At 39.6% G+C, this 24,747-nt stretch overlaps 1 protein-coding gene across 2 annotated transcripts in view; it reads left to right on the top strand.

The window, feature by feature from the left end:
• The window catches only part of uvrag (UV radiation resistance associated gene), a 218,797-nt gene that overhangs the window by 77,220 nt on the left and 116,830 nt on the right, over nucleotides 1-24,747 (top strand). For both annotated transcript variants that reach the window (XM_062048387.1, XM_062048386.1), the window contains exons 9-11: nucleotides 14,672-14,756; nucleotides 16,855-16,942; nucleotides 17,119-17,179. In XM_062048387.1, coding sequence (XP_061904371.1) covers nucleotides 14,672-14,756; nucleotides 16,855-16,942; nucleotides 17,119-17,179 — 234 coding nt within the window. The remainder of the gene's footprint in view (nucleotides 1-14,671; nucleotides 14,757-16,854; nucleotides 16,943-17,118; nucleotides 17,180-24,747) is intronic.

Raw genomic sequence — 24,747 nt, 5'->3', positions numbered from 1 at the left:
TAAAGTTCACCGGAATATACAAAATACGACGTAGAAGTGAAGGGAGAATTACAGCCCTTGATCCTTAGTTTTCTGGAAATGTGGCCCCAAAACAATTTAGTTGAATCCCCCTTGCCCTAGAGAACATCCAGAGTGTGTTATCAATCCTTATTCCTTGGTCACATTTCTCACATAGCTGTTGGGTCCATTAGCAAATAATTGTTTCTCTCAAAAAGCGGACCTCTCCCTAAACAAATGGACTAAAACCATCCAGTCAAGATTTGGGACATATGCAAACGCCTGTCTGGGAGCTAGCAGATGAAGATGAGCTGAGCGTTTGGTAGCCATGTTTCTAGTGAAATAAATAAATAAGAATATTGCAGTGAACTTGCTAATGCCTGATGAATGTGATCCCATTGACGCTGGAAATGATTGACATAATAAACAGTGAAATACTTCAACAGTTTGTATTGACAGCTTTAACAGCTCACTCATTGCCTGCTAATACACTTTAAAGTTAGCGCTTTACTTCTGTAAAAGAATGCAGTCCATTGTATACATTGCACACACTTCATACCATAAGGCTGAGAAGTGAGAGAATAACTTATTTCCTTTTCACAGATGTGAAATAAAAACACAGGCTTTTCCCCGCCTCCTTTGTTGGTGTCATACTTCTCTGGTCCAATTTACCTTCTTTTGCTTTAGAAGACAACATAAATAACATCCCTGAATGGCGTTTATTATATCTGGTAACAGGAGTTTTTCTGAAGCACGCTCACAGTCAGACTTCCTGGCCAATAAATGTCCATTGTGAGTTTTTTCAAGTGTTTGGAGTTTTTTCTAGCAGTGGTATGCTGTGGTATTATTACTTCACAAGCGGCCTTATATGAAAGCTAAAAGACATTTGGGTTCTTCTCCCAGCAGCTCAGCAGGACACATTTGCCTCTTCCAACAGGCTGTCATCTTGACAGAGGGTAGGGCTTTGAGTCTTAAACTCACTCGGATGCCGTTTGTGTTCGTGTCATTGTTCTTCTTCAAACATTGCGTCAAAGATTTGTGATTGTTGGAGTTTGCTGGAAACCAACCATCCATTTTTTTATAGTTGTTTTTTACTCAATATGGTCTTAAGGGTTTACATTTTTCTGAGTTAATATAGGTCTTTTAAACATGTTTGTGCTAAAAAAAAAATCCCATTCCAGTTGTTTTTATTATGCCCACTGTTTTTCAATTACTTTTCAATTTGGCTAAATCGACACAGACTTGTACTGCGTCGTAAAACGTAAGGCGATACAAGCCTCTTGTGATGTGAAGTGAAGTGAAGTGAATTATATTTATATAGTGCTTTTTCTCTAGTGACTCAAGGCGCTTTACATAGTGAAACCCAATATCTAAGTTACATTTAAACCAGTGTGGGTGGCACTGGGAGCAGGTGGGTAAAGTGTCTTGCCCAAGGACACAACGGCAGTGACTAGGATGGCGGAAGCGGGGATCGAACCTGGAACCCTCAAGTTGCTGGCACGGCCACTCTACTAACTGAGCTATACCACCGAGCTATATAAGTGTACTGTTATTCTTTTCAGGTACAAATATATCATTAATAGTAGTTAATGACAGTCAAAAGAAGTACAACCAAGTACTGTAGAAAAAAGTTACTAGTAGGGGTGCCGTAAATAATTATTTAATAAATTTTTATTACGATTCTGAATTGATTAAAAATATTAAAAAATCAATTTTAAAAAATAAGTTTTCAGACCAACTTTCGCGTATATGTCGTACATCAGCAAACATCCCAATTTTACCATGTAACATGCTTTTGAAAAACGTTTAGATAATAAATATTCTATGAAAAACAATATAATGTAATATAACATAACAACTACAGCAGTTATATGAAGTAATGTAATAATAATGTGCAACATTTACCTTGGGGAGTGGACATCTAGGGTATCTCCTTACAGCTGCTTCTCCGTAAAACACACTATCTGAATCTTTGTCATATTTTCATGGATACATGTCCACCTTTTTGGATATTATTTTAACATTCTTGGCTGACACTATTGACCGACAGTATTCTGCATCAGTATGGTGCAGATTAGCAGTGCTACGTTCCAACTGCTTTGCTAAATTAGCTTTTTGATGATTTCTTTCTTTAATTAAATAAATATAATTCACCATATATTCCAGTTATATAAGCTGCACCCACTCAATATTAGAAACAAAAACAGACTATAAGCCGCAGATATATACGTTGTAAAATGAGGTATTGACACAGGAATATTCTGTAAATGTTTATTTACATACCTTAATTGTTTCCAAACTGTTTCTGTAACATGGCAGTAAAACAGCTGATCAAACAAAACAGCCATTATCATGGACCCACTAGCTGCAGAAGCTTGCTCTCCAATCAGCTAAACACTCAATAACTCCACAGTGACCTTTTTAGTGAATTTACTGAGGAATTTGTGAAAATTAAATAATACAAAAAGAATGCCAGTGTAAGTTGATAATACTAACACAGACTTTTGTAAACGTGTTAGCACATTAGCTAATGCTAACAATGCTGGCTTGATTACGTTGTGATAGCATGTACAAATATGCAAGAAAACACTCCTGCAGACATCAAACGAGATGGTTTAGTAAGTATCAATAGTTCAATCAGTATCAATAGTTTAATTGTATTGTAAAACTTTTAAGCGCTGCTTGGAGTGATGAAGAATCCATACGAGTAGAACGCTATGGATGGCTAGAAGAGAGAACGGCACTTCGAGGCAAAACAAGGCATGTTTATTTATAGAGCACAATTAGTACACAAGACAATTCAAAGTGCTTTACAAAAATCTAAAAGAAGTCAAAAATAAAAATATAAAGTCATATTTCAAAATAAAATCATAAAATAAAATCATAAAAAATCATAATAAAAATAAAAATTCATCAAATACTGTAGATAGAATTATTTCAGTTGTCATATGCACAATTAAATAGAAGTGTTTTCAGTCTGGCACACGACCGTGAAGAGACTTGTACACAAGCAGAGCAGTTTTGAAGTAATTTTCTGAGCAACAGGAAGCGAGTGCTGTGACCTGAGCACTGGACTTATATGGTCGTATGTCCTGATTCTAGTCAGGGCTTGAGCAGCTGCATTTTGGGTGTACTGAAGCTGCTTTACATCTTGATTAGAGAGCCCAGTGAGAAGGCCATTACAGTAGTCTAACCTGTTGTAGACAAGGGCATGAATTAGTCGTTCTAAGTCTGATTTAGACATTATTTCTCTGGTTTTGGCAGTGTTTTTCAGGTGGTGAAAAGCTGTTAATGTTATTGACTTAATGTGACAGTTTAAAGGTCAACACTGAGTCCATTATTACCCCTAGATTTCTGACCTGATTAATAGGTTTCAGGGAGAAGGTGACTAATAATAGTTTCTCTTTGCTTCTCTGGGCAACAGACAATGATTTATTTTTTGTCTGAGTATAGCTGTAGAAAATTGTTTTGCATCCACACACTGATCTGTTCGATGCAGTGACAAATTAAGTAAACAAGCCGACGTTCACCTGCCGTCAGTGACACATAGATCTGAGTGCCATCTGCGTAATTGTGGTGGGACACATTGAAGCTGCGTATTAGCTGACCTCGTAGCAGCATGTACAACAACAGGGGTCCCAAAATCGAGCCCTGAGTACCCCCACAGGTCATAGCCATTTGGTCAGAGACACTGTGACCAATTTCAACAAAGTATCCTGTGATTGAGATTGGATTTGAACCAGTTGAGAGCAGAACCGGATATTCCCACCCAGTTTTCTAGCCTCTGTATTAAAACAGTATGGTCAACTTATGTCAAAGGCAGCGAGCGCTCAGATCCAGCAGAATGGGTGAAAGCACTAAATGGAAGGGCCCTGCACCACCTGCAGTGACCAAACTCGTACAAAAGATGGCACCATAGCACAAACAATAACACACATAATGCAAATATATGTTTGCATTATTGCCGTCAGCAAAGAAAAATCCATAGATTAGCTGCACCGTTTTACAAGGTGAGGGCTCAAGTATGAAAAAATTAGCGGCATATAGACCGGAATTTACGGTAATTCTTCTCAGCACTGTCCTTCACTCTCAATTTCTCCCTTCTCAAGTTTGGAAAAACAAAATTATGCCGATCTCTATCTATTAGCTAATGCTAGCAATTAAGACTGGTTGTTTTGGTTGGGGTTCACTATCACATACACTATGGCAATTAGTGGCAGGGACGCTTGCAACCTGGATTTTTGCTGACAACCTAAAGCATAACAATTGGTCGGGACTAAGGCTGCAGCTAACGATTATTTTTCTATCGATTAATCTATAGATTATTTTTTCGATTAATCTATATATTATTTTTTTCGATTAATCTATAGATTATTTTTTCGATTAATCTATGGATAATTTTTCCCGATTAATCTATAGATTATTTTTCCTTTTACCGATTTTTTTTATTTATTTAAAATGAAGATGAAAAAATAAATGTAGGCCAGTTTTTTCAAAAGGCATGGCTTTTATTTACAAAAAAAAAAGTATGGCCACTCAGTCAACATTGACAACAATATGACAAAATATTCTGTAACAATGTAAACATTTAAAACTTTTAACATTTAACAAAATTAAAAGTAGCTTATTTGCTTTTTAATGTGCAAATATAAAAGTAAACATCCAGTGCAAATCTTAATATTCTGCAATAGTATAAGCATTTCAAAAGTAAAAGTATTGCTTATTTTGCTTTAAAATGTGCAAAAATAAAGATAAACATCCAATACAAAAAAGTGCAAAACGAAATATTCTATAACAACAGTGTATACATTTCAACAAAAGTAAAAGTATTGCTTATTTGCTAAAATGTGCAAAAATAAAGATAAACATCCAATACAAAAAAGTGCAAAACGAAATATTCTGTAACAACAGTGTAAACATTTCAACAAAAGTAAAAGTATTGCTTATTTTGCTTTAAAATGTGCAAAAATAAAGATAAACATCCAGCACAAAAAAGTGCCAATCTAAATATTCTGGAGCACTGTAAACATTAAGTATTGCTTTTAAAATGTGCAAAATAAACATCCAGTCCAACACAGTACACAATAACCAATTCTACTCATTCCAGTGAGTGACTAACAGTTGTAATGAAGTAAGGTTAGCATGTCTACATGCTCTGGGGTGAGGCTGGTTCTTTTCTTGTTCACAATATTCCCAGCAGCTGTTAATAGGCGCTCAGAAGGGGTCGATGTGGCTGGAACTGAGAGGTAAGACCGATGATGATAGTATGATTAAAGTGAAAGTTAATTGTTCGTTTGTACATAGTATATGTAACTGTTAATGTTGTAAAAGATATTTGCACAACTAATTAACGTTAGCGTTAGAGAGGAGCGCGTCTTTGTAAACACTGAACAGGCACGCCAAACGCGCCTCTCAGAGCGAAACGGTGCTTTAGTTTATGAATTTACAACGCAGATACAAATGACACATTCATGTTTTTGTGTAATTAAGACAACGTATACTCACGCGGACGATTGACTAGTTGATGGTGATGGCAAGAACGCTGTCGGGTGTTTTCTTTTCAAATGTTCGTTCATAGCCGTTGTGCTGCTATGATAGGCCATTTTCGCTCGACACAGTGTGCATACAACAACATTATTAGGCCGTTTATTAAAATACTCCCACACTTTTGACGACTTTTGGCGTGCTTTTTTCCCCTCGCTCGCACCGCTCGCATCGTCTGCTTTGCGCTCCGCCATGACGGTAGTGTGACGTAAATATGCGACGCGTGGACGCACAAAAACGGCGTCCACGTATTTACGTAACCGATGACGTCGACTACGTCGACCCGTCGTTTCAGCCTTAGTCGGGACGCAGCTCGTTTACTGAAAAACTTGATAGCTGAGGTTCCATTGTTTATAGTTTTTGGTGTGGAAATAACAGTGACTTTGACATGGTACATGGACAGACCCAGACTAACAGAAGTTGCAAAGTTCAAACCACTCTGTCCAAACCTGCAGTCTGCTTGTTTATTGTGTCCTGGAATCTTGTAATTCTGTGAATCCCTGCCATTTACCTCAGGGCCTGAAGTTGTCTTATTAAGTAAGATTTAGTGAGCTTCCTGATTTATTTTTTGTCGCAGTGATCATTTCCACAGCAGAAAGCACAGCCTTTTGCCATTATATAACTGTAAAGTATTTCTTTGTAAAATGTGCGACAGAAATGAAGTGGATTGGATTGGATTAATTTCATATATAATTTTAGCTGCTTACTTTTAATACAAATGTTACTTAAAGGCCTACTGAAATGATTTTTTTTAATTTAAACGGGAATAGCAGATCCATTCTATGTGTCATACTTGATCATTTCGCGATATTGCCATATTTTTGCTGAAAGGATTTAGTAGAGAAAATCGACGATAAAGTTCGCAACTTTTGCTCGCTGATAAAAAAAAGCCTTGCCTGTACCGGAAGTAGCGTGACGTCACAGGAGCTAGGATTCCTCACAATTCCCCGTTGTTTACAATGGAGCGAGAGAGATTCGGACCGAGAAAGTGATAATTACCCCATTAATTTGAGCGAGGATGAAAGATTCGTAGATGAGGAACATTACAGTGAATGACTTGAGAGGCAGCGATGGACGTATCTTTTTTCGCTCTGACCGTAACTTAGGTACAAGCTGGCTCATTGGATTCCACACTCTCCTTTTTCTATTGTAGATCACAGATTTGTATTTTAAACTACCTCGGATACTATATCCTCTTGAAAATGAGAGTCGAGAACGCGAAATGGACATTCAGTGCCTTTTATCTCCACGACAATACATCGGCGAAATGCTTTAGCTACGAGCTAACGTGATAGCATCTTGCTTTAACTGCATATAGAAACAAAAGAAATAAACCCCTGACTGGAAGGATAGATAGAAAATCAACAATACTATTAAACCGTGGACATGTAAATACACGGTTAATGCTTTCCAGGCTGGCGAAGGTTAACAATGCTGTGATAACGACGCCATTGAAGCTAACTTAGCAACCGGACTGCACAGAGCTATGCTAAAAACATTAGCTCTCCACCTACGCCAGCCAGCCCTCATTTGCTCATCAACACCCGTGCTCACCTGCGTTCCAGCGATCGGCAGAAGGACGAAGGACTTCACCCGATGCGTTTGGCGGCCCGGAGACGTAGGAAGTCAAGGTGAGGTCGGCGGCTAGCGCGGCTAGCGCGGCTAGCGCGGCTAGCGCTCCAACAAAGTCCTCCTGGTTGTGTTGCTGTAGTCCGCTGCTAATACACCGATCCCACCTACAACTGTCTTCTTTGCAGCCTTCATTGTTCATTAAAAAAATTGCAAAAGATGTCCAGAATACTGTGGAATTATGAAATGAAAACAGAGCTTTTTGTATAGTATTCTACGGGGTACCATAACTTCCGTTACTCGGACTTCGTCACGCGCATACGTCATCATACCGCGAGGTTTCAGACGGATATTTCCCGGGAAGTTTTAAAAGTCACTTTATAAGTTAACCCGGCCGTATTGGCATGTGTTGCAATGTTAAGATTTCATCATTGATATATAAACTATCAGACTGCGTGGTCGGTAGTAGTGGCTTTCAGTAGGGCTTTAATGTGCATGATCAACATTTTAGAAGAATAACGAATAATACTGCATGCGTGCTGCTGTGTTTTATCTGTCAGTACCAGTAAGGGGGTGATAAGATGGAGTGATAGATTAATGCGATAGTGAAGTGCTGGGAATTACATGAATGCGTGAGTGACATACTGTAAGTGGTACAGCCTGCCAGATCTCTGTGTTGTTTGTAGTAGCTGTCAGTAAACCAAAAAATATTTAAAAAGCTCATGACACACACACACACACACACACACACACACACACACACACACACACACACACACACACACACACACACACACACACACACACACACACACACACAACTACTGATGAGTACTGAAACTCAGTTCTGTACAGGGCCGACAAAATCGGTAGTTATCAGACAGAAAAAACATAACTATTGGTCCAGACTCAGCCACCTGCGACAAGTGCTTTTAAAGTCGAAAAAATGGAGCATCCTGACAGAGTCTGACACTCTTTTTAACTTTATTGCCAAATTTAACACATCTTTGATGAATCTTTGAGCCAACAAAGTAGTGAATGCTACCAAGTTCTTTTTGGATTTGCTAAGAGAAGATGTCAGAGAGCCTACCGCAAATAGTCTGCTAAGAATATTCGATTCAATCTTTTCGCCAATTACCAAAGACAAAGTATTAAACTTTTCTGTCCAATAACTGCACAGGGATGGACAAAGCCAAAACATATGTATTAAGTTAGCTGTACACTGTTGACTCCAATCACATAATACCGATATTCCGTCATACATCAAAGCCAGCCGACCTTGGTATAATAAGTAATATGTATTAGCTTGCATTAAATAAGGCTGTATCTTGCACAAATAAAAAACGTATGAACTTTTCTTAAAATCTCTGTCCAGCTCATGAACTTTTCTTAAAATCTCTGTGCAGCTCTCCTCGGATAGGGTCACTCCTAAGTCACCCTCCCAAAGTTACTTAATTGAATACAGAGACTCAGGGCGTAAATGAAATAAATTATTGTAAATATGTGTAATTGATCCTTTTAAAGTCGGAAATGGTGTCAAAAAAGCAGCTAAAACTGTGTCAGTCGGTATGTTTGGAAACCTGGGAAATGTATTACAAACAAAGCTGTGGATCTATAGATATCAAAAAAAGTGTTGATTAGAGAGTGGAAAATTATTACAAAGTTGCTAGAAAGAGACAAAAGTGTTGTCAATGTACACATATTTAATGTTGTTCTTGGAAAGCATGATTAGCAGTGATGGGTGCAATACTAGAAATAGTCTGTAAACCAAAATAGCGCTCGAACTAAACCCAATTTCTGGATGAGGTTTTACGATAGGATTTTTCTTAAAAGCAGAAGTAAAAGAGTGGATGGGAGAGTGAACCAGAGCCCTAAGAGACACTGGTTTAGTTGAGTTAGCCCCTTTAACCAGCCATAACGGAGGGGGATCAAATGCTTCATATTACAGCCAATATTTAAGAATTCTAATGTTGTTTTGTGGTGCTAATTCTCCCGACAATTTGTCTTTTTATTCCAAATGAACTCTAAAATCCGACTATCTAATTTATGAAAGTAGGGCTGAAGGAGAAACAGTGGGATACTCGAACAAATAATCGCAGAAGTACATTGATTTTAACAGAGTTGACATGGGCCACTGTACATAAATTAAGTAAGGACCAGCAATCAACATATCGCTGGATTCTGGACAACAGTGAAACAAAAATGGTTTTATAAGGCTCTGTCACGCCAATTTTCTTCCCGTCACAAAAACCTTCCTAACCCCCATTTACTTCCGGGGTCATTTCCGCTTACGTCAGTTCCTCTTACTTACGTCATTTCCTCTCACGTCATTGCCAGCGATCGATAAATCCAAATCTCCTGCAAATGGTGGTGTCACTGGATGATATTCGTCTATCTGTCCCAGGGGACTTATGTCAAACACCAGCAGGCTTTGCAACATTTCAAGCGGAGTGTTAGGGCCGCTGCTGCGAACTTCTGTCTTCGTGGTAACGTGCAAAAAATATTAATTAATATATAATACTGTTAAATGTCTGTACTACTTTAAATCAACATTATTGTTGAAACCATTTCACTAATATTAATTAATATATAATACTGTTAAATGTCTGTACTTTAAATCAACATTATTGTTGAAACATTTCAGTAATATTAATTAATATATAATGTTAAATGTCTGTACTTTAAATCAACATTATTGTTGATAATTCAGACGTTTTGTTAACGCTGTATTATAAAAAAGAGTCAAACGAAGTGCTATCGATCACTGTCAATGACGTAAGAGGAACTGACGTAAGCGGAAATGACCCCGGAAGTAAATGGGGGTTAGGAAGGTTTTTGTGATGGGAAGAAAATTGGCGTGACAGCTCCACAAGCCTATGTGTGACCTGGACCACCAAATATGTGAAACTTTAGGAGGCAATTTTAAAGGGAACTTTGTGCAGAGGATATTTTTTAGCAACAGTATTTATAGATTATATAGGTTATATTTCACTTTTACCCAAGTTCAATTTGTAACCAAATACATGTCCAAAATCTTGGATAGTACTTAAGGCATCCGGGACAAAGACAGAGATGTTTGAGACATACAGAAGGAGGCCATCTGCATAGATCAGGGGTGTCCAAACTTTTTCCACTGAGGGCCGCACACTGAACAATCAAAGCAAGCGGGGGCCATTTTGATATTTTTTATTTTAAAAACCAATACAATATATGTATAAAAAAGATACATTTAGGCCTCCACTCAGACTTGATCCCGGGGACCCCAAAAGGTTTTGGTCAAAAAAAATATTACAAATGTGTCATTATTTAGTATTATTATTATTATTATTATTATTATTATTATTATTATTATTCAAGGTTTAAATCTCTAGATCAACATTAGGTCTATCTGTCATTATAACGCTTTTAAAGATTTAAGTTGTATGCCATTTTTGTCAAGGAAAACCGTGTTTTTTTATGGAAAAAAACACAAAATATGCAATATTTTCCCCCAATAACATTTTTAAGTGGAATATTTGAGATTATATAATAATTGGAGTCTTAAAAAGGTTAATAATTCATAACAACATTGATTTTAATTCATTATTTTTTTGAGCAATGACACTTAAAAAAAAAAAAAAAGTCCCACTAAAATTATTGGGGATCCAAAAGGGTACTGCTCAGTAAAGTTTAAAAAAATAAATCCAACCTTTTTTTTAACTTTTACCACAATAGTCTCAAGATCAACTTCAGATCTATCCGTCAATTATAAGTTTTATTGTTGTTTATGTTTTTGTTTGTTCGTTTTAGGCCCTTCTTTAAAAAACTTAGTTTTTTAAATGGCAACCAAAAAATATGCAACATTTTCCCCCCAAAATATCTCAAAGTGGAATATTTCATGTGAAGTAAATGGAGCCTTGAATAGGTCAATAATTCATAATGACATTGATTTTGATTCATTATTATTTTTTAAAGAAAGAAACAGCCTGCATGGCAGCTTTGTGTTATTAGAGTAAATAATGCAACATTTTCTTGTTACATTTCACCTGTTTGCTCTTTTATACCACTTTTTATGTTTTTTTTTTTTTTTTCATCGTATTTTTAGAATGTGCCGTGGGGCCTTTAAAAAATTACCTGCGGGCCGCAAATGACCCCCGGGCCGCACTTTGGACACCCCTGGCATAGATAGACATTCACCTGCACATTTTGTCTACATATGCCCGTAATAAGCGGATTGGCGCGAATCGCTTTTGCTAGAGGCTCAGTGGCAAGAGAAAAAAGTAATGGGCTCAGGGGGAAACCCTGCTGGTGGAACGGTAATTGCAAAAATATTGTGATTTAATATTATTGATCCTGACCGAGGCCTCAGGAGATGAAAATAGGAGCTTGATCCATGAAATAAAACTGTTATCAAAGACGAATCTCTCCAGGACATAAAATAAATAATTCCACTCCACTCGGTCAAATGCCTTTTTCAGCATTCATAGATATCACTGCCTCTTCAGTGTTAAGAGTAGGCATTGTATGATGCCTCCTAGATCGAATCTGGGGCAACTTCCATTTTAATGTTTTTGTCCACAAAGTTTGCTGCCTTTGTTGGACCATCGAATATGAGTCTGGCCGTTGGATAAAGTGATCCGCAACATCGCCGGAAAGAGAAGTCCAAACATCACGTCAGGACATGAAAGTAACCTTCTCTGGAACGCAGCAAAGGCGATGTGCCTCCGAGCCACGGCACGTTCCAACATGGGCTTGTCGCCAAGCCCCTGCACATTCTGCAAGAACTGAACAGTGAACTCAGTCGGGTGGGGGCCCTCACAGCACTCAGGAAGGCCCACCACTCTGACATTATTCCACCTCAAGTGGCCCTCCAGATGATCGCATTTTTTAAAGAGGAGATCCACGGTGGCAGTTGGCTTGTTGATGCTAGTAAAACATTTGGTTAGCTAGTTAGCATTAGCATCAAGCTCCAGGTTTGCAATCGCCACGCAATGGGATGAGAGAATGCTCTCGAATGACTTTATTACAGCCGCTATCTCTCCCCTGACAACGGATTAAAGATTGTCAAGGATGTCGCATTTCGTCCATCTTCTAAATTTATGTTCCTAAAAAGGGTCGAGTCGACGAACGACTCCTCCATGATAGTAACATTAAAGGCCTACTGAAATGATTTTTTTAAATTTAAACGGGGGTAGCAGATCCATTCTATGTGTCATACTTGATCATTTCGCGATATTGCCATATTTTTGCTGAAAGGATTTAGTATAGAACAACGACGATAAAGTTCACAACTTTTGGTCTCTGATAAAAAAAAGCCTTGCCCCTACCGGAAGTAGCGTGACGTAGTCAGTTGATCATCTCCTCATATTTTCCTATTGTTTTCAATGCATCTAGAGCGATTCGGACAGAGAAAGCGACGATTACCCCATTAATTTGAGCGAGGATGAAAGATTCGTGGATGAGGAACGTTAGAGTGACGGACTAGAATGCAGTGCAAGACATATCTTTTTTCGCTCTGACCGTAACTTAGGTACAAGCTGGCTCATTGGATTCCACACTCTCTCCTTTTTCTATTGTGGATCACGGATTTGTATTTTAAACCACCTCGGATACTATATCCTCTTGAAAATGAGAGTCGAGAACGCGAAATGGACATTCACAGTGACTTTTATCTCCACGACAATACATCGACGAAACACTTTAGCTACGGAGCTAACGTGATTGCATCGTGCTTAACTGCATGTAGAAACAAAATAAATAAATCCCTGACTGGAAGGATAGACAGAAGATCAACAATAAATAAACATCCAGTAAATACACGGTTAATGCTTTCCAGCCTGGCGAAGGTTAACAATGCTGTTGCTAACGACGCCATTGAAGCTAACTTAGCTAGGGAGCTAATGTGATAGCATCGGGCTCAACTGCAGATAGAAACAAAATAAATAAATCCCTGACTGGAAGGATAGACAGAAAATCAACAATACTATTAAACCATGAACATGTAAATACACGGTTAATGCTTTCCAGCTTGGCGAAGCTTAACAATGCTGTTGCTAACGACGCCATTGAAGCTAACTTAGTATAACGGGACCTCACAGAACTATGATAAAAACATTAGCGCTCCACCTACGCCAGCCAGCCCTCATCTGCTCATCAACACCCGTGCTCACCTGCGTTCCAGCGATCGACGGCGCGACGAAGGACTTCACCGATCATCCGTGCGGTTGGCAGCTAGCGTCGGGCTAGCGCGTCTGCTATCCAAGTAAGTCCTCCTGGTTGTGTTGCTACAGCCAGCCGCTAATACACCGATCCCACCTACAACTTTCTTCTTTGCAGTCTCCATTGTTCATTAAACAAATTGCAAAAGATTCACCAACGCAGATGTCCAGAATACTGTGGAATTATGAGATGAAAACAGAGCTATTTTGTATTGTTTTCAATGGGGTACCGATACTTCTGTTTCACTGGCTACGTCACGCGCATACGTCATCATCCAAAGGCGTTTTCAACCGGAAGTTTAGTGGGAAATTTAAAATTGCACTTTATAAGTTAACCTGGCCGTATTGGCATGTGTTGCAATGTTAAGATTTCATCATTGATATATAAACTATCAGACTGCGTGGTCGGTAGTAGTGGGTTTCAGTAGGCCTTTAATCTGACATTTTTAGTATTGTTCCGTCAGTGAGAGGTTTTTCTCTCCCCTGGCCACAGGCTTCTTTGTTCCTTTGTAAAGTGACAGACAGAGGATAGTTATTGTGGGTGTGTCGTCGTTTCAGATTGTATTAGTGTATGCCGTGATAACTTCCTGGAAAATAATTTAAGGGAAAGAGTATAAAAACCCTGTTCACTCACCGTTATGCCCACTCTGGTGTAGAAAAATGAATGAATGTTTGGTGGTGGTGACAGAGGCCGGTAGCCACGTTTTCATCGGTCTACTTTAGAACAGGGGTCGTGCGCCCAACTTTTCCATTCCAAGGTGGTCGAACCCACTCAAATATCAACACTCAATTAGTAATTTTACTTTTGATTTGAATGGTATTTAAACATGATGTATGTTTTAGAAAATGCAAAGGTTACATTAATTTCATTGTGGACACAATTAAACCCTGTAGGTATATGTTTTAAATGTTACACAATTAGTGCTGCTGCCTGCTTGTCAAACTGGATGCAAATTTATTTTTGAAAATTAGTCTGTTATGACCCTATATTATACTTTATTTCTGTTTATTATGCTACACTGAGTTATTGTGTGCTTGCCAATGTTCTACATCCTCAAGTTGTATCGGTTTTGTTCTTAATCCATCTGACTTTTATAAAGTTGCAACATTCATGCAGTCTAGTTTACTGATATGTAGTGTAAGGGAATTGATTTGTGCTGACAATAACACTGACTCGTAACTGTTTGTTCTGAGGCACAACAACATAAAAGCCTTAAAAAAATATATATATACTTTGCATATATATATATATATATATATATATATATATATATATATATATATATATATATATATATATATATATATATATATATATATATATATATATATATATATATATATATATCTTGTGTGTCTTTCAGAGGAAGTGTTTGCTGCACAGCGTGAAAGTCTGGAGGAGGAGAAAGAATCTTTAACCATGCTTCATAAGGAATGTACCGCCAAGAGGTATGTGTCAACCTGTAATTTGTCCCTGATTTCTGCATAGAAGACATATTTTAACATCTTAACCATCAGCAAATATTATGGCTGCACAGAAGAGTGTGTTGCTTGCTTGCGTGACTTGAGATTTTTCCCGTGCACTCCATCACCCACACCTCTTTCTCCATAAGGGGATGTTTTGGCATCTGGCATTTTTCATTTATTTGTTTCCAGTTGCGATTTTACATCTTGTGTTAAAGGAATGATTTCTATTGTGTTTATGTTTGCCTGCGGGGATGCGTGTTCTGCGCGTGTCAACTCTGGGTGCAGTTTCATTTGTCTGAAGAATAGCAGACAGTCACAGATGGTACACCCGATCCTCTGGAAGGCCAGAAAACAGGAAATTACCATCAGCGAAACATGCATCTGCCTAATTTCAATTTCTTGGATCTACGGGGGCAAATTTTATTATTGTGGTTTGTGAAATTGAAATGGATGCCATGCAAGTTTTACACACAGCACTAAGGCTGTGACTATTTTGATAGATTAGTCGACAAATAGGATTATCAATCAATCAATCAATCAATCAATCAATCAATGTTTATTTATATAGCCCTAAATCACAAGTGTCTCAAAGGGCTGCACAAGCCACAACGACATCCTCGGTACAGAACCCACATACGGACCCCAGTGGGACGTCAATGTGAATGACTATGAGAAACCTTGGAGAGGACCGCATATGTGGGTATCCCCCCCCCTGAAGTGAACAATTCTTTAGTGGCTCTAATTTAGCTATTGACTTAAATTCAGATTAAGATGTTTTTAGGCTTGTGCTAACTAACAAAGGTGACTACTTTATTCAGAAATATTCATTTATACTGTAACTGTACTGCTCAAATTTAAAACAAATAACTTGGCTGCAAGGTTTAAACTTGTCCGTTTAAAATCAAGGAAAGGCAACATGTTGATACAAATCATCAATTTGTATGTAAACAAAGGACAGTCAAAATAGTAGCAAAAAAAATAAACAAAACAACACCAAAGCTATCTTTAAAAAAGCAGTGCTGCTAAGTTTCAGAAAATAACAAAAGTGAGATTTTAACTTAATGATCCGTCCGGAAAAAAAATGGGCCTTTTAAAAAAAATTATTTATACCTTAAAGGGGAACTGCACTTATTTAGAATTTTGCATATATTTTTCAATCATTATAAAATACATGACAACGGATTTTAATGCATTCATATTTGTAAATAAACGTGAATTAAAGTCTGCTTACAGCGTAGCCAATGGGGGGCCCTCTTTTCCGCCATAAAACCCAATAAAAAAAAGATGCAACAATACTCCATTTACATTTCATCACTTGAATATTAACCAAGTACTAGTTATTGTGTTTTATAAGCGCTCACGCATGCTTGAATGCCAATCTGGACATGATCGACATGTCAGGTGCTTTCTCGTTTCCTTGCTTGTCAAACTTTATTCTAGATCCTAAATCGTGCCTCTCACCTGGATAGTAGAAGAACGAGGATGAATTCCGAAAAGTTAGTACACTTTGACAGCTAATTTAGCCCTGAAAATGGTGAGAATGACACCAAAAGACGCTTGGTTTCACCCCCCTTTCTTTGCAAGGATTATAAATCATTCTTCATCTAAACGGGAATATAACATGAGTCTATCAGTCCTAATGACAGCAGACATTGCACAGTAAGTGATGTTTTATTATGTTTGTTGGCTCTCATAAAGTCTGCAGTGAGTAATAATCAGTGATGTCCATCAATTTCTGCGTCTCAATATTGTGATTTGGGATGAAGATGCTACAAAGAATACGCAACAAAATACGCAATATGAAATTTGTTTCCAGTCTTCTGTATGTGAGGTCAGCAGGCTGATGCAAGTCCGTCCATATTTTGGAGCTAAAATGGGCGTTTCATAATGTGCTGAAACTCGTTAGAAAACAAGCTTAAAATCACCACTGTGTATTTTGGGGGAAATTTTGCCTATAAACAAAGTTTTTAGGTCCATTGCTATGAAATAAGTGACACTCTTGACAGCATTAAGGGGCTCTTTTAAATTACTGACTTAATAACTCATTGTGTGGTTCCTGTGTCTGGTGGTGTCTCCCCAGAGAGCAGTTCCTCAAGTCCAACGCCCAGCTCAACTTCCGATGCCGTCAGCTTCTCTCTGAGCTTTCCTACATTTACCCCATCGATGTGGTGAGTGCAAACCAAATAGTTGACGTTAATATATATTTTTAAATGTCTTATTTGGAGTTGCATATCCTCTTCTTTGTTAAAAATATGATCTAAAGTCAATGTAATTAAGTTCCTAATACTTTAAATATTACAACAACTGATAATTGTCTTGAAAGTAACTTTTTTTTATTCCACAGGAAAATCCGTCGTACTATGTTATCTGTGGAGTGAGGCTGCCAAATTCTGAAGATTTTCAAGGTAATTTCTTATCTAACACTGTGTTATATTTGGTGCAAAAAGGCACCCAAACAAACATTTTATCTTGGACTCAAGCATTCTCTAATATACTGTATATACTAAAGATGTCCCGATTCTGATCATTGGATTGAATCGGAGACCAATATTTGCATTGTTTTAACATATCCTTACCACAGCTGTGTCCCAGTGTTTACATGCTAAAGATTGTACTAACATGAAAGATTTTTTCAAAAAGATGCACGCTGTGGGAGACACTATTACATTTCCATATTCCTTGTTACACACATGCAAGAGTTGCATGAATTCAAGGAGGGTGCATGTCTTGCCAGAATACCGGCTCCAATTTTTAGAGCAAGCTGCAACGAAAGTGTCGTCTATCCACAGTGCAAAGCCACTTCTGAGATACTAATCCTCATTACTATAACGGAAAATACAGTTTAGTTTCTTCCATATTTACTATCACTGGAAGACTAGAGAAAAAGGAATGGTTAAACATGCCCCCCCCATCCCCCCCCCCACACACACACACACACACACACACACACACACACACACACACACACACACACACACACACACACACACACACACACACACACACACACACACACACCAAGCAGGACAATACAAAGAGCTAACCTCTAAAGCTTCAATGTTAAGTCGGGGTGATCAATCCAGATACTTTAAATTCAATACCAAGTATCACTTTATAAACAATACTAAAGTATTAGATTTATATTTTTCTTATTTTTATAAAATCATTTTTGTGTAGTTTTTGTAATTGTTTACAACATTTAGGGAGTAAATCTCAGGATAGGAAGGCTTTGAGAGAAAAACCCAAATCATTTAGTTTTTGCTTTCGTTAAGTTAGTGCACACTAGCCATTTTACTTTGTTTATAAAAATAATTGTAAGAAGCATTCAATACCACACATTTACAGCACACCCAGCAAATTCAACATTTAATAAGATGAGTTTTATGAACATATTTTATCAAGTTACTTGCCATAAAACATTTTCTGTTCAGTCTTGTCAAAGTATCAGGATTCAAAATTGGATCAGATTTGAGTCCAAAACATTTTAATCTGGACATCCTTAGTGCATAGTGGATGTGGAAGCAAGGGAAATGGGCAGGTCCTGTGGACCACTTACAGCAGTTAAATCTCCCTAAACCCACAAGTCTCCACTATCGAAGTTGCATTTCACTTAGACAGTTGGGAAATTAGGGCTTGCCTACCAAAAGCATGCGGAGACTGGACGCCGGCGTACTCTGCGGAGGAATCCTAAATTGTTCAATGAGAGAAAGGCGGCTACAGCAATGCGCTGTGGAGCGTACAGAGCAAGTTGACGAACACAGGACAACTTGGTCATCCACTGCATCCGTTTCCACCACCAGTCTTGACCTTGTCTTGCTACTGAACATTGGTGGTCTCGGACAAAAGCGTGAGGTCTACGCCACCAACTCTTCTTCCATTAAATAAAGTTACAACCCAAGCCATTTATCATCCATCATCGTTCCTCTCACCCCCGCAAGTCTTGTGGCGACAGGCAAGTAGCAAAGCAGCAGGTGTGGGTACGCTGGCAGCCACAGCCATAGTCGCAGCCATGCACACAGGCGGCTCAGGCCATATGGTCGCTATTTACTGAAAGGAACAGCGGTGGATTTTGGCATCAGTCTGAGCGACTGAGCAGCCCTCTTCAGGGCCGCACTGCTCACCCCCATGGAATGAGAAAGGGGCTAGAAAAGGTGCCTAAACATTGCCTGCTCCAAATCACCCTAGCCATTGCACCGCGGCTGGTGGGTACCCTACATATGCGGTCGATGAACAAGAAAAACAACAAGTACATCTCTGAATCTTGCCACATGGAACCTGCACACATTTCTTGACAGGAATGACTCGGGTAGACCACAGAGTCGCACTGCACTCATCGCAAATTAATTCGCCAGATACAACATCGACATGGCTGCCTTTAACAATACTAGGCTAGCACCTGAGGAAGAACTCTGCAAAAAAGGTACAGGCTACACCTTCTTTTGGAGTGGATGCGAACCTGAAGAGAGATATGAGGCTGGAGCTGGGTTTGCATTGATGTTGTGATTGGAAAGCATGGAGTCGGCAACTGCAACAGCAACAGTCTAGTACGTCTTTAGACTTGCTCCGAGCATGACCGACTGATGGCAAGATGGCGGCGCATGGTATGCTGCGGCTATGCTAACGCTCTTGGGAGTGTAGAGCGATTTGGCAAAAAACACCCGTCATTTCTGTCAATTTCATGGCTGGCTCAAAGCGTGAACACTCTGTGATCACATACGACCGACAGACAATTCTGGATGTGGATGGATCGGGTCGTTATAGACTGAAAGATGCATGTACGGTGGACCTCCTCGCTAGCATGGGAATACTTTGTGGGCTACATCGAGCGGCCTTTGTAGCAGCGGAGTCAAGTGCTAGCGGTGACCGCCAATGGAGACGACATAAGCGGTGCGAGCGGAAGCAGAAGCGGGGATGCCGAGCTGGGCTAACAACAAAGAGAAAAGCTAACCAAAGAAGCGTGGAGTCTCCGGGTAAGAAGCCATTCAAACTAGAACTAGCCGGCGTCAGGCTGGATAATCCCTGCACACAGCAATTCTCTTAGAATAAAACACAACTCACATAATGTTTTTTCTTTTGTGACCGTGTCAGAGGCAGACATACATTGTACTGAGGTAGCTAACTATGATGCGTTCAGTTTATCGCAACATCAAGCAAACAATCTGAATATCCCCATCGTATCAATTCCTAGATATGGTCGAAACTATTTAAAGTGCAATATGCATAATAAACGCAACATTATTAATATTGCTACTTCGGATAATTTCAACAAACAATCCTCAAAACAGCCCACTACCTATAATATGGGCTTTTTAAACATAAGATCATTATCTTCCAAAACGTTATTAGTTAATGAAGTCATTAGAGACAACAAACTTGACGTCGTTGGTCTCGCCGAGACCTGGCTCAAACCAGACGATTTTTTTGCGCTAAATGAGGCATCTCCTCCTAACTATACCAATACACATGTTGCCCGACCTCTTAAAAGGGGAGGGAGTGTCGCACTAATATACAATGAAAACTATATTCTTACACCTAACCTAAATAATAAATATAACTCGTTTGAGGTGCTCACTTTGAGGTTTGTCACACCGCTGCCTCTTCACCTGGCTGTTATCTACCGCCCCCCTGGGCCCTATTCGGACTTCATCAGTGAATTCTCAGAGTTTGTTGCTGATCTAGTGACGCACGCCGACAATATAATCATAATGGGGGACTTTAATATCCATATGAATACCCCATCGGACCCTCCATGCGTGGCGCTCCAGACTATAATTGATAGCTGTGGTCTTACACAAATAATAAATGAACCCACGCATCGCAACGGTAATACGATAGATCTAGTGCTTGTCAGGGGTGTCACCACCTCTAAAGTTACGATACTCCCGTACACTAAAGTAATGTCCGATCATTACCTTATAAAATTCGAAGTTCTGACTCATTGTCAACAAACTAATAATAATAATAATAACTACTATAGCAGCCGCAACATTAATGCTGCCACAACGACGACTCTTACTGACCTACTGCCTTCGGTAATGGCACCATTCCCAAATTATTTGGGCTCTATTGATAACCTCACTAACAACTTTAATGACGCCCTGCGCGACACCATTGATATTGTAGCACCGCTAAAGCTAAAAAGGGCCCCTAAAAGGCGTACCCCATGGTTTACAGAAGAAACTAAAGCCCAGAAATGATCATGTAGAAAGCTGGAACGCAAATGGCGTGCGACTAAACTTGAGGTTTTCCATCAAGCATGGTGTGATAGTTTAATAACTTATAAACGCATGCTTACCTCAGCTAAAGCTAAATATTACTCAAATCTCATCCACCTCAACAAAAATGATCCTAAATTTCTGTTAAGTACAGTAGCATCGCTAACCCAACAAGGGACTCCTCCCAGTAGCTCCACCCACTCAACAGATGACTTTATGAATTTCTTTAATAAGAAAATTGAAGTCATTAGAAAAGAGATTAAAGACAATGCATCTCAGCTACAACTGGGTTCTATTAACACAAATACGACTGTATATACGACGGATACCGCCCTCCAAAATAGTTTTTCTCTCTTTGATGAAATAACATTGGAGGAATTGTCAAAATGTGTAAATGGGACAAAACAAACAACATGTTTACTTGACCCAATTCCTGGGAAACTTATCAAGGAGCTTTTTGTATTACTAGGTCCATCAGTGTTAAATATTATAAACGTATCACTTTCCTCTGGCACTCTTCCCCTAGCATTCAAGAAAGCGGTTATTCATCCTCTACTCAAAAGACCTAACCTCGATCCTGATCTCCTGGTAAACTACCGGCCGGTGTCCCACCTTCCGTTTATCTCGAAAATCCTCGAAAAAATTGTAGCACAGCAGCTAAATGAACACTTAGCGTCTAACAATCTCTGTGAACCTTTTCAGTCCGGTTTCAGGGCAAATCACTCTACGTAGACAGCCCTCGCAAAAATGACTAATGATCTATTGCTAACGATGGATTCTGATGCTTCATCTATGTTGCTGCTTCTTGATCTTAGCGCCGCTTTCGATACTGTTGATCATAATATTTTATTAGAGCGTATCAAAACGCGTATTGGGATGACAGACTTAGCCTTGTCTTGGTTTAACTCTTATCTTACTGACAGGATGCAGTGTGTCTCCCATAACAATGTGACCTCGGACTATGTTAAGGTAACGTGCGGAGTTCCCCAGGGTTCGGTTCTTGGCCCTGCACTCTTTAGTATTTACATGCTGCCGCTAGGTGACATCATACGCAAAAAACGGTGTTAGCTTTCACTGTTATGCTGATGACACCCAACTCTACATGCCCCTAAAGTTGACCAACACGCCGGATTGTAGTCAGCTGGAGGCGTGTCTTAATGAAATTAAACAATGGATGTCCGCTAACTTTTTGCAACTCAACGCTAAGAAAACGGAAATGCTGATTATCGGTCCTGCTCAACACCGACATCTATTTAATAATACCACCTTAACATTTGACAACCAAACAATTAAACAAGGCGACTCGGTAAAGAATCTGGGTATTATCTTCGACCCAACTCTCTCGTTTGAGTCGCACATTAAGAGTGTTACTAAAACGGCCTTCTTTCATCTCCGTAATATCGCTAAAATTCGTCCCATTTTGTCCACAAGCGATGCTGAGATCATTATCCATGCGTTCGTTACATCTCGTCTCGATTACTGTAACGTTTTATTTTCGGGCCTCCCTATGTCTAGCATTAAAAGATTACAGATGGTACAAAATGCGGCTGCTAGACTTTTGACAAAAACAAGAAAGTTTGATCATATTACGCCTATACTGGCTCACTTGCACTGGCTTCCTGTGCACCTAAGATGCGACTTTAAGGTTTTACTACTTACGTATAAAATACTACACAGTCAAGCTCCTGCCTATCTTGACGATTGTATTGTACCATATGTCCCGGCAAGAAATCTGCGTTCAAAGAACTCCGGCTTATTAGTGATTCCCAGAGCCCAAAAAAAGTCTGCGGGCTATAGAGCGTTTTCTATTCGGGCTCCAATACTATGGAATGCCCTCCCGGTAAAAGTTAGAGATGCTACCTCAGTAGAAGCATTTAAGTCTCATCTTAAAACTCATTTGTATACTCTAGCCTTTAAATAGACTCCCTTTTTAGACCAGTTGATCTGCCGTTTCTTTTCTTTTCTTTTCTACTCTGCTCCCAACCCGGGGTGGACCGCTAGCCTTCCCATCAGATGGGGACATCTCTACGCTGCTGACCCGTCTCCGCTCGGGATGGTTCCTGCTGGCCCCACTATGGACTGGACTTTCGCTGATGTGTTGGACTTTCACAATATTATGTCAGACCCACTCGACATCCATTGGTTTCGGTCTCCCCTAGAGGGGGGGGGGGGGTTACCCACATATGCGGTCCTCTCCAAGGTTTCTCATAGTCATTCACATTGACGTCCCACTGGGGTGAGTTTTCCTTGCCCGTATGTGGGCTCTGTACCGAGGATGCCGTTGTGGCTTGTACAGCCCTTTGAGACACTTGTGATTTAGGGCTATATAAATAAACATTGATCGATTGATTGATTGATTACAAACAAGGCCTGTCGCCTACCCACCTGTAAAAGTGAAGTGAAGTGAATTACATTTATATAGCGCTTTTTCTCAAGTGACTCAAAGCGCTTTACATTGTGAAACCCAATATCTAAGTTACATTTAAACCAGTATGGGTGGCACTGGGAGCAGGTGGGTAAAGTGTCTTGCCCAAGGACACAACGGCAGTGACTAGGATGGCGGAAGCGGGGATCAAACCTGCAACCCTCAAGTTGCTGGCACGGCCGCTCTACCAACCGAGCTATACCGCCCCAAAAGGACGTCATGGATGCATCCTCGCTCTTCCTGTTTACTGATGATTGCCCCTTCAATTCTGCCTCCAAAGCAGACATGCAACACAGAGTTGACAAGTTTCTAAGACCTGCAACAACTTTGGGCCCACAATCAGCACCAAGAAGACCGAAGTGATGCTCCAACCCGCTCCAGGGAAATTACTCTGAAGCCAACATCTCTGTCAATGGACAAAGGCTCAACATAGTGGACAAGTTCACATATCTTGGCAGTACACTTGATGACAAGGTCAACACCAGCCTTACCAAGGCAAGTGCTGCCTTCGGCAGACTACACAAATGTAGTCTGCCTCTTCCATCCCACACATTGGCATCACCACAGAGACAAAGATCAAGGTCTATCTAGAAAGCGTTACTGCTCACTACCCTGCTCTATGGTTGTGAGTCGTGGACGTTCTACCAATGCCACGCCAGGGAGCTGAACCATTTCCACACCACCAGGCTGCGGAAACTACTTGGCATAAAATGGCAAGACAAAAACCCAGACATACGTAGATGTGTTCACCCGAGCTAACCTTGCCTACATTCCCACCATCCTGATGAAACCCAGATACGCTGGGCAGGCCATGTAGTTCGCATGCCAGACAATTGGGTCTCCAATAAACTCGGCGAACTCCAGCATGGCAAACGCTTCTTTAGAGGCCAGAAGAAGTGCTACAAAGACACTCTCAAAGCTTCACTGAAAGCCTTCAGCATCAGCTACAACTTGTGGGAGCAAGCAGCTATGGAAAGACCAAAGTGGCGGGCAGCTAATCACATTGGGGTTGGGCCATAGAAGGATATCAATATATATTGTGACGGACACATAATCGATATAAAAAAAAAATTGTGTTCAATATATTTTATCTTCTTTGGAAGAAACTAAAAGTTGCGAAGCAAGGCTGGTTGCATAAACAAAGACACCCGCTCTCTGGTAACCGAACAACGCCAGAAGTGGTCTCTAATCAGTGAGAGTGACAATCTAACAGCCAATCAGGAAAACATATAAACTACTACATTTACGAGATTAAGCATTTTTTATGTATTCCCTATTTTTGAACCTCAATTTTAAGCGGTTATTAAGTGTTCAAAGTGATTTTGGAATTTTG

The sequence above is a fragment of the Entelurus aequoreus genome, linkage group LG05 (assembly GCF_033978785.1).
Source record: "Entelurus aequoreus isolate RoL-2023_Sb linkage group LG05, RoL_Eaeq_v1.1, whole genome shotgun sequence".
Lineage (NCBI taxonomy): Eukaryota > Metazoa > Chordata > Actinopteri > Syngnathiformes > Syngnathidae > Entelurus > Entelurus aequoreus.
This window is presented reverse-complemented; position numbering and strand designations above follow the sequence as displayed.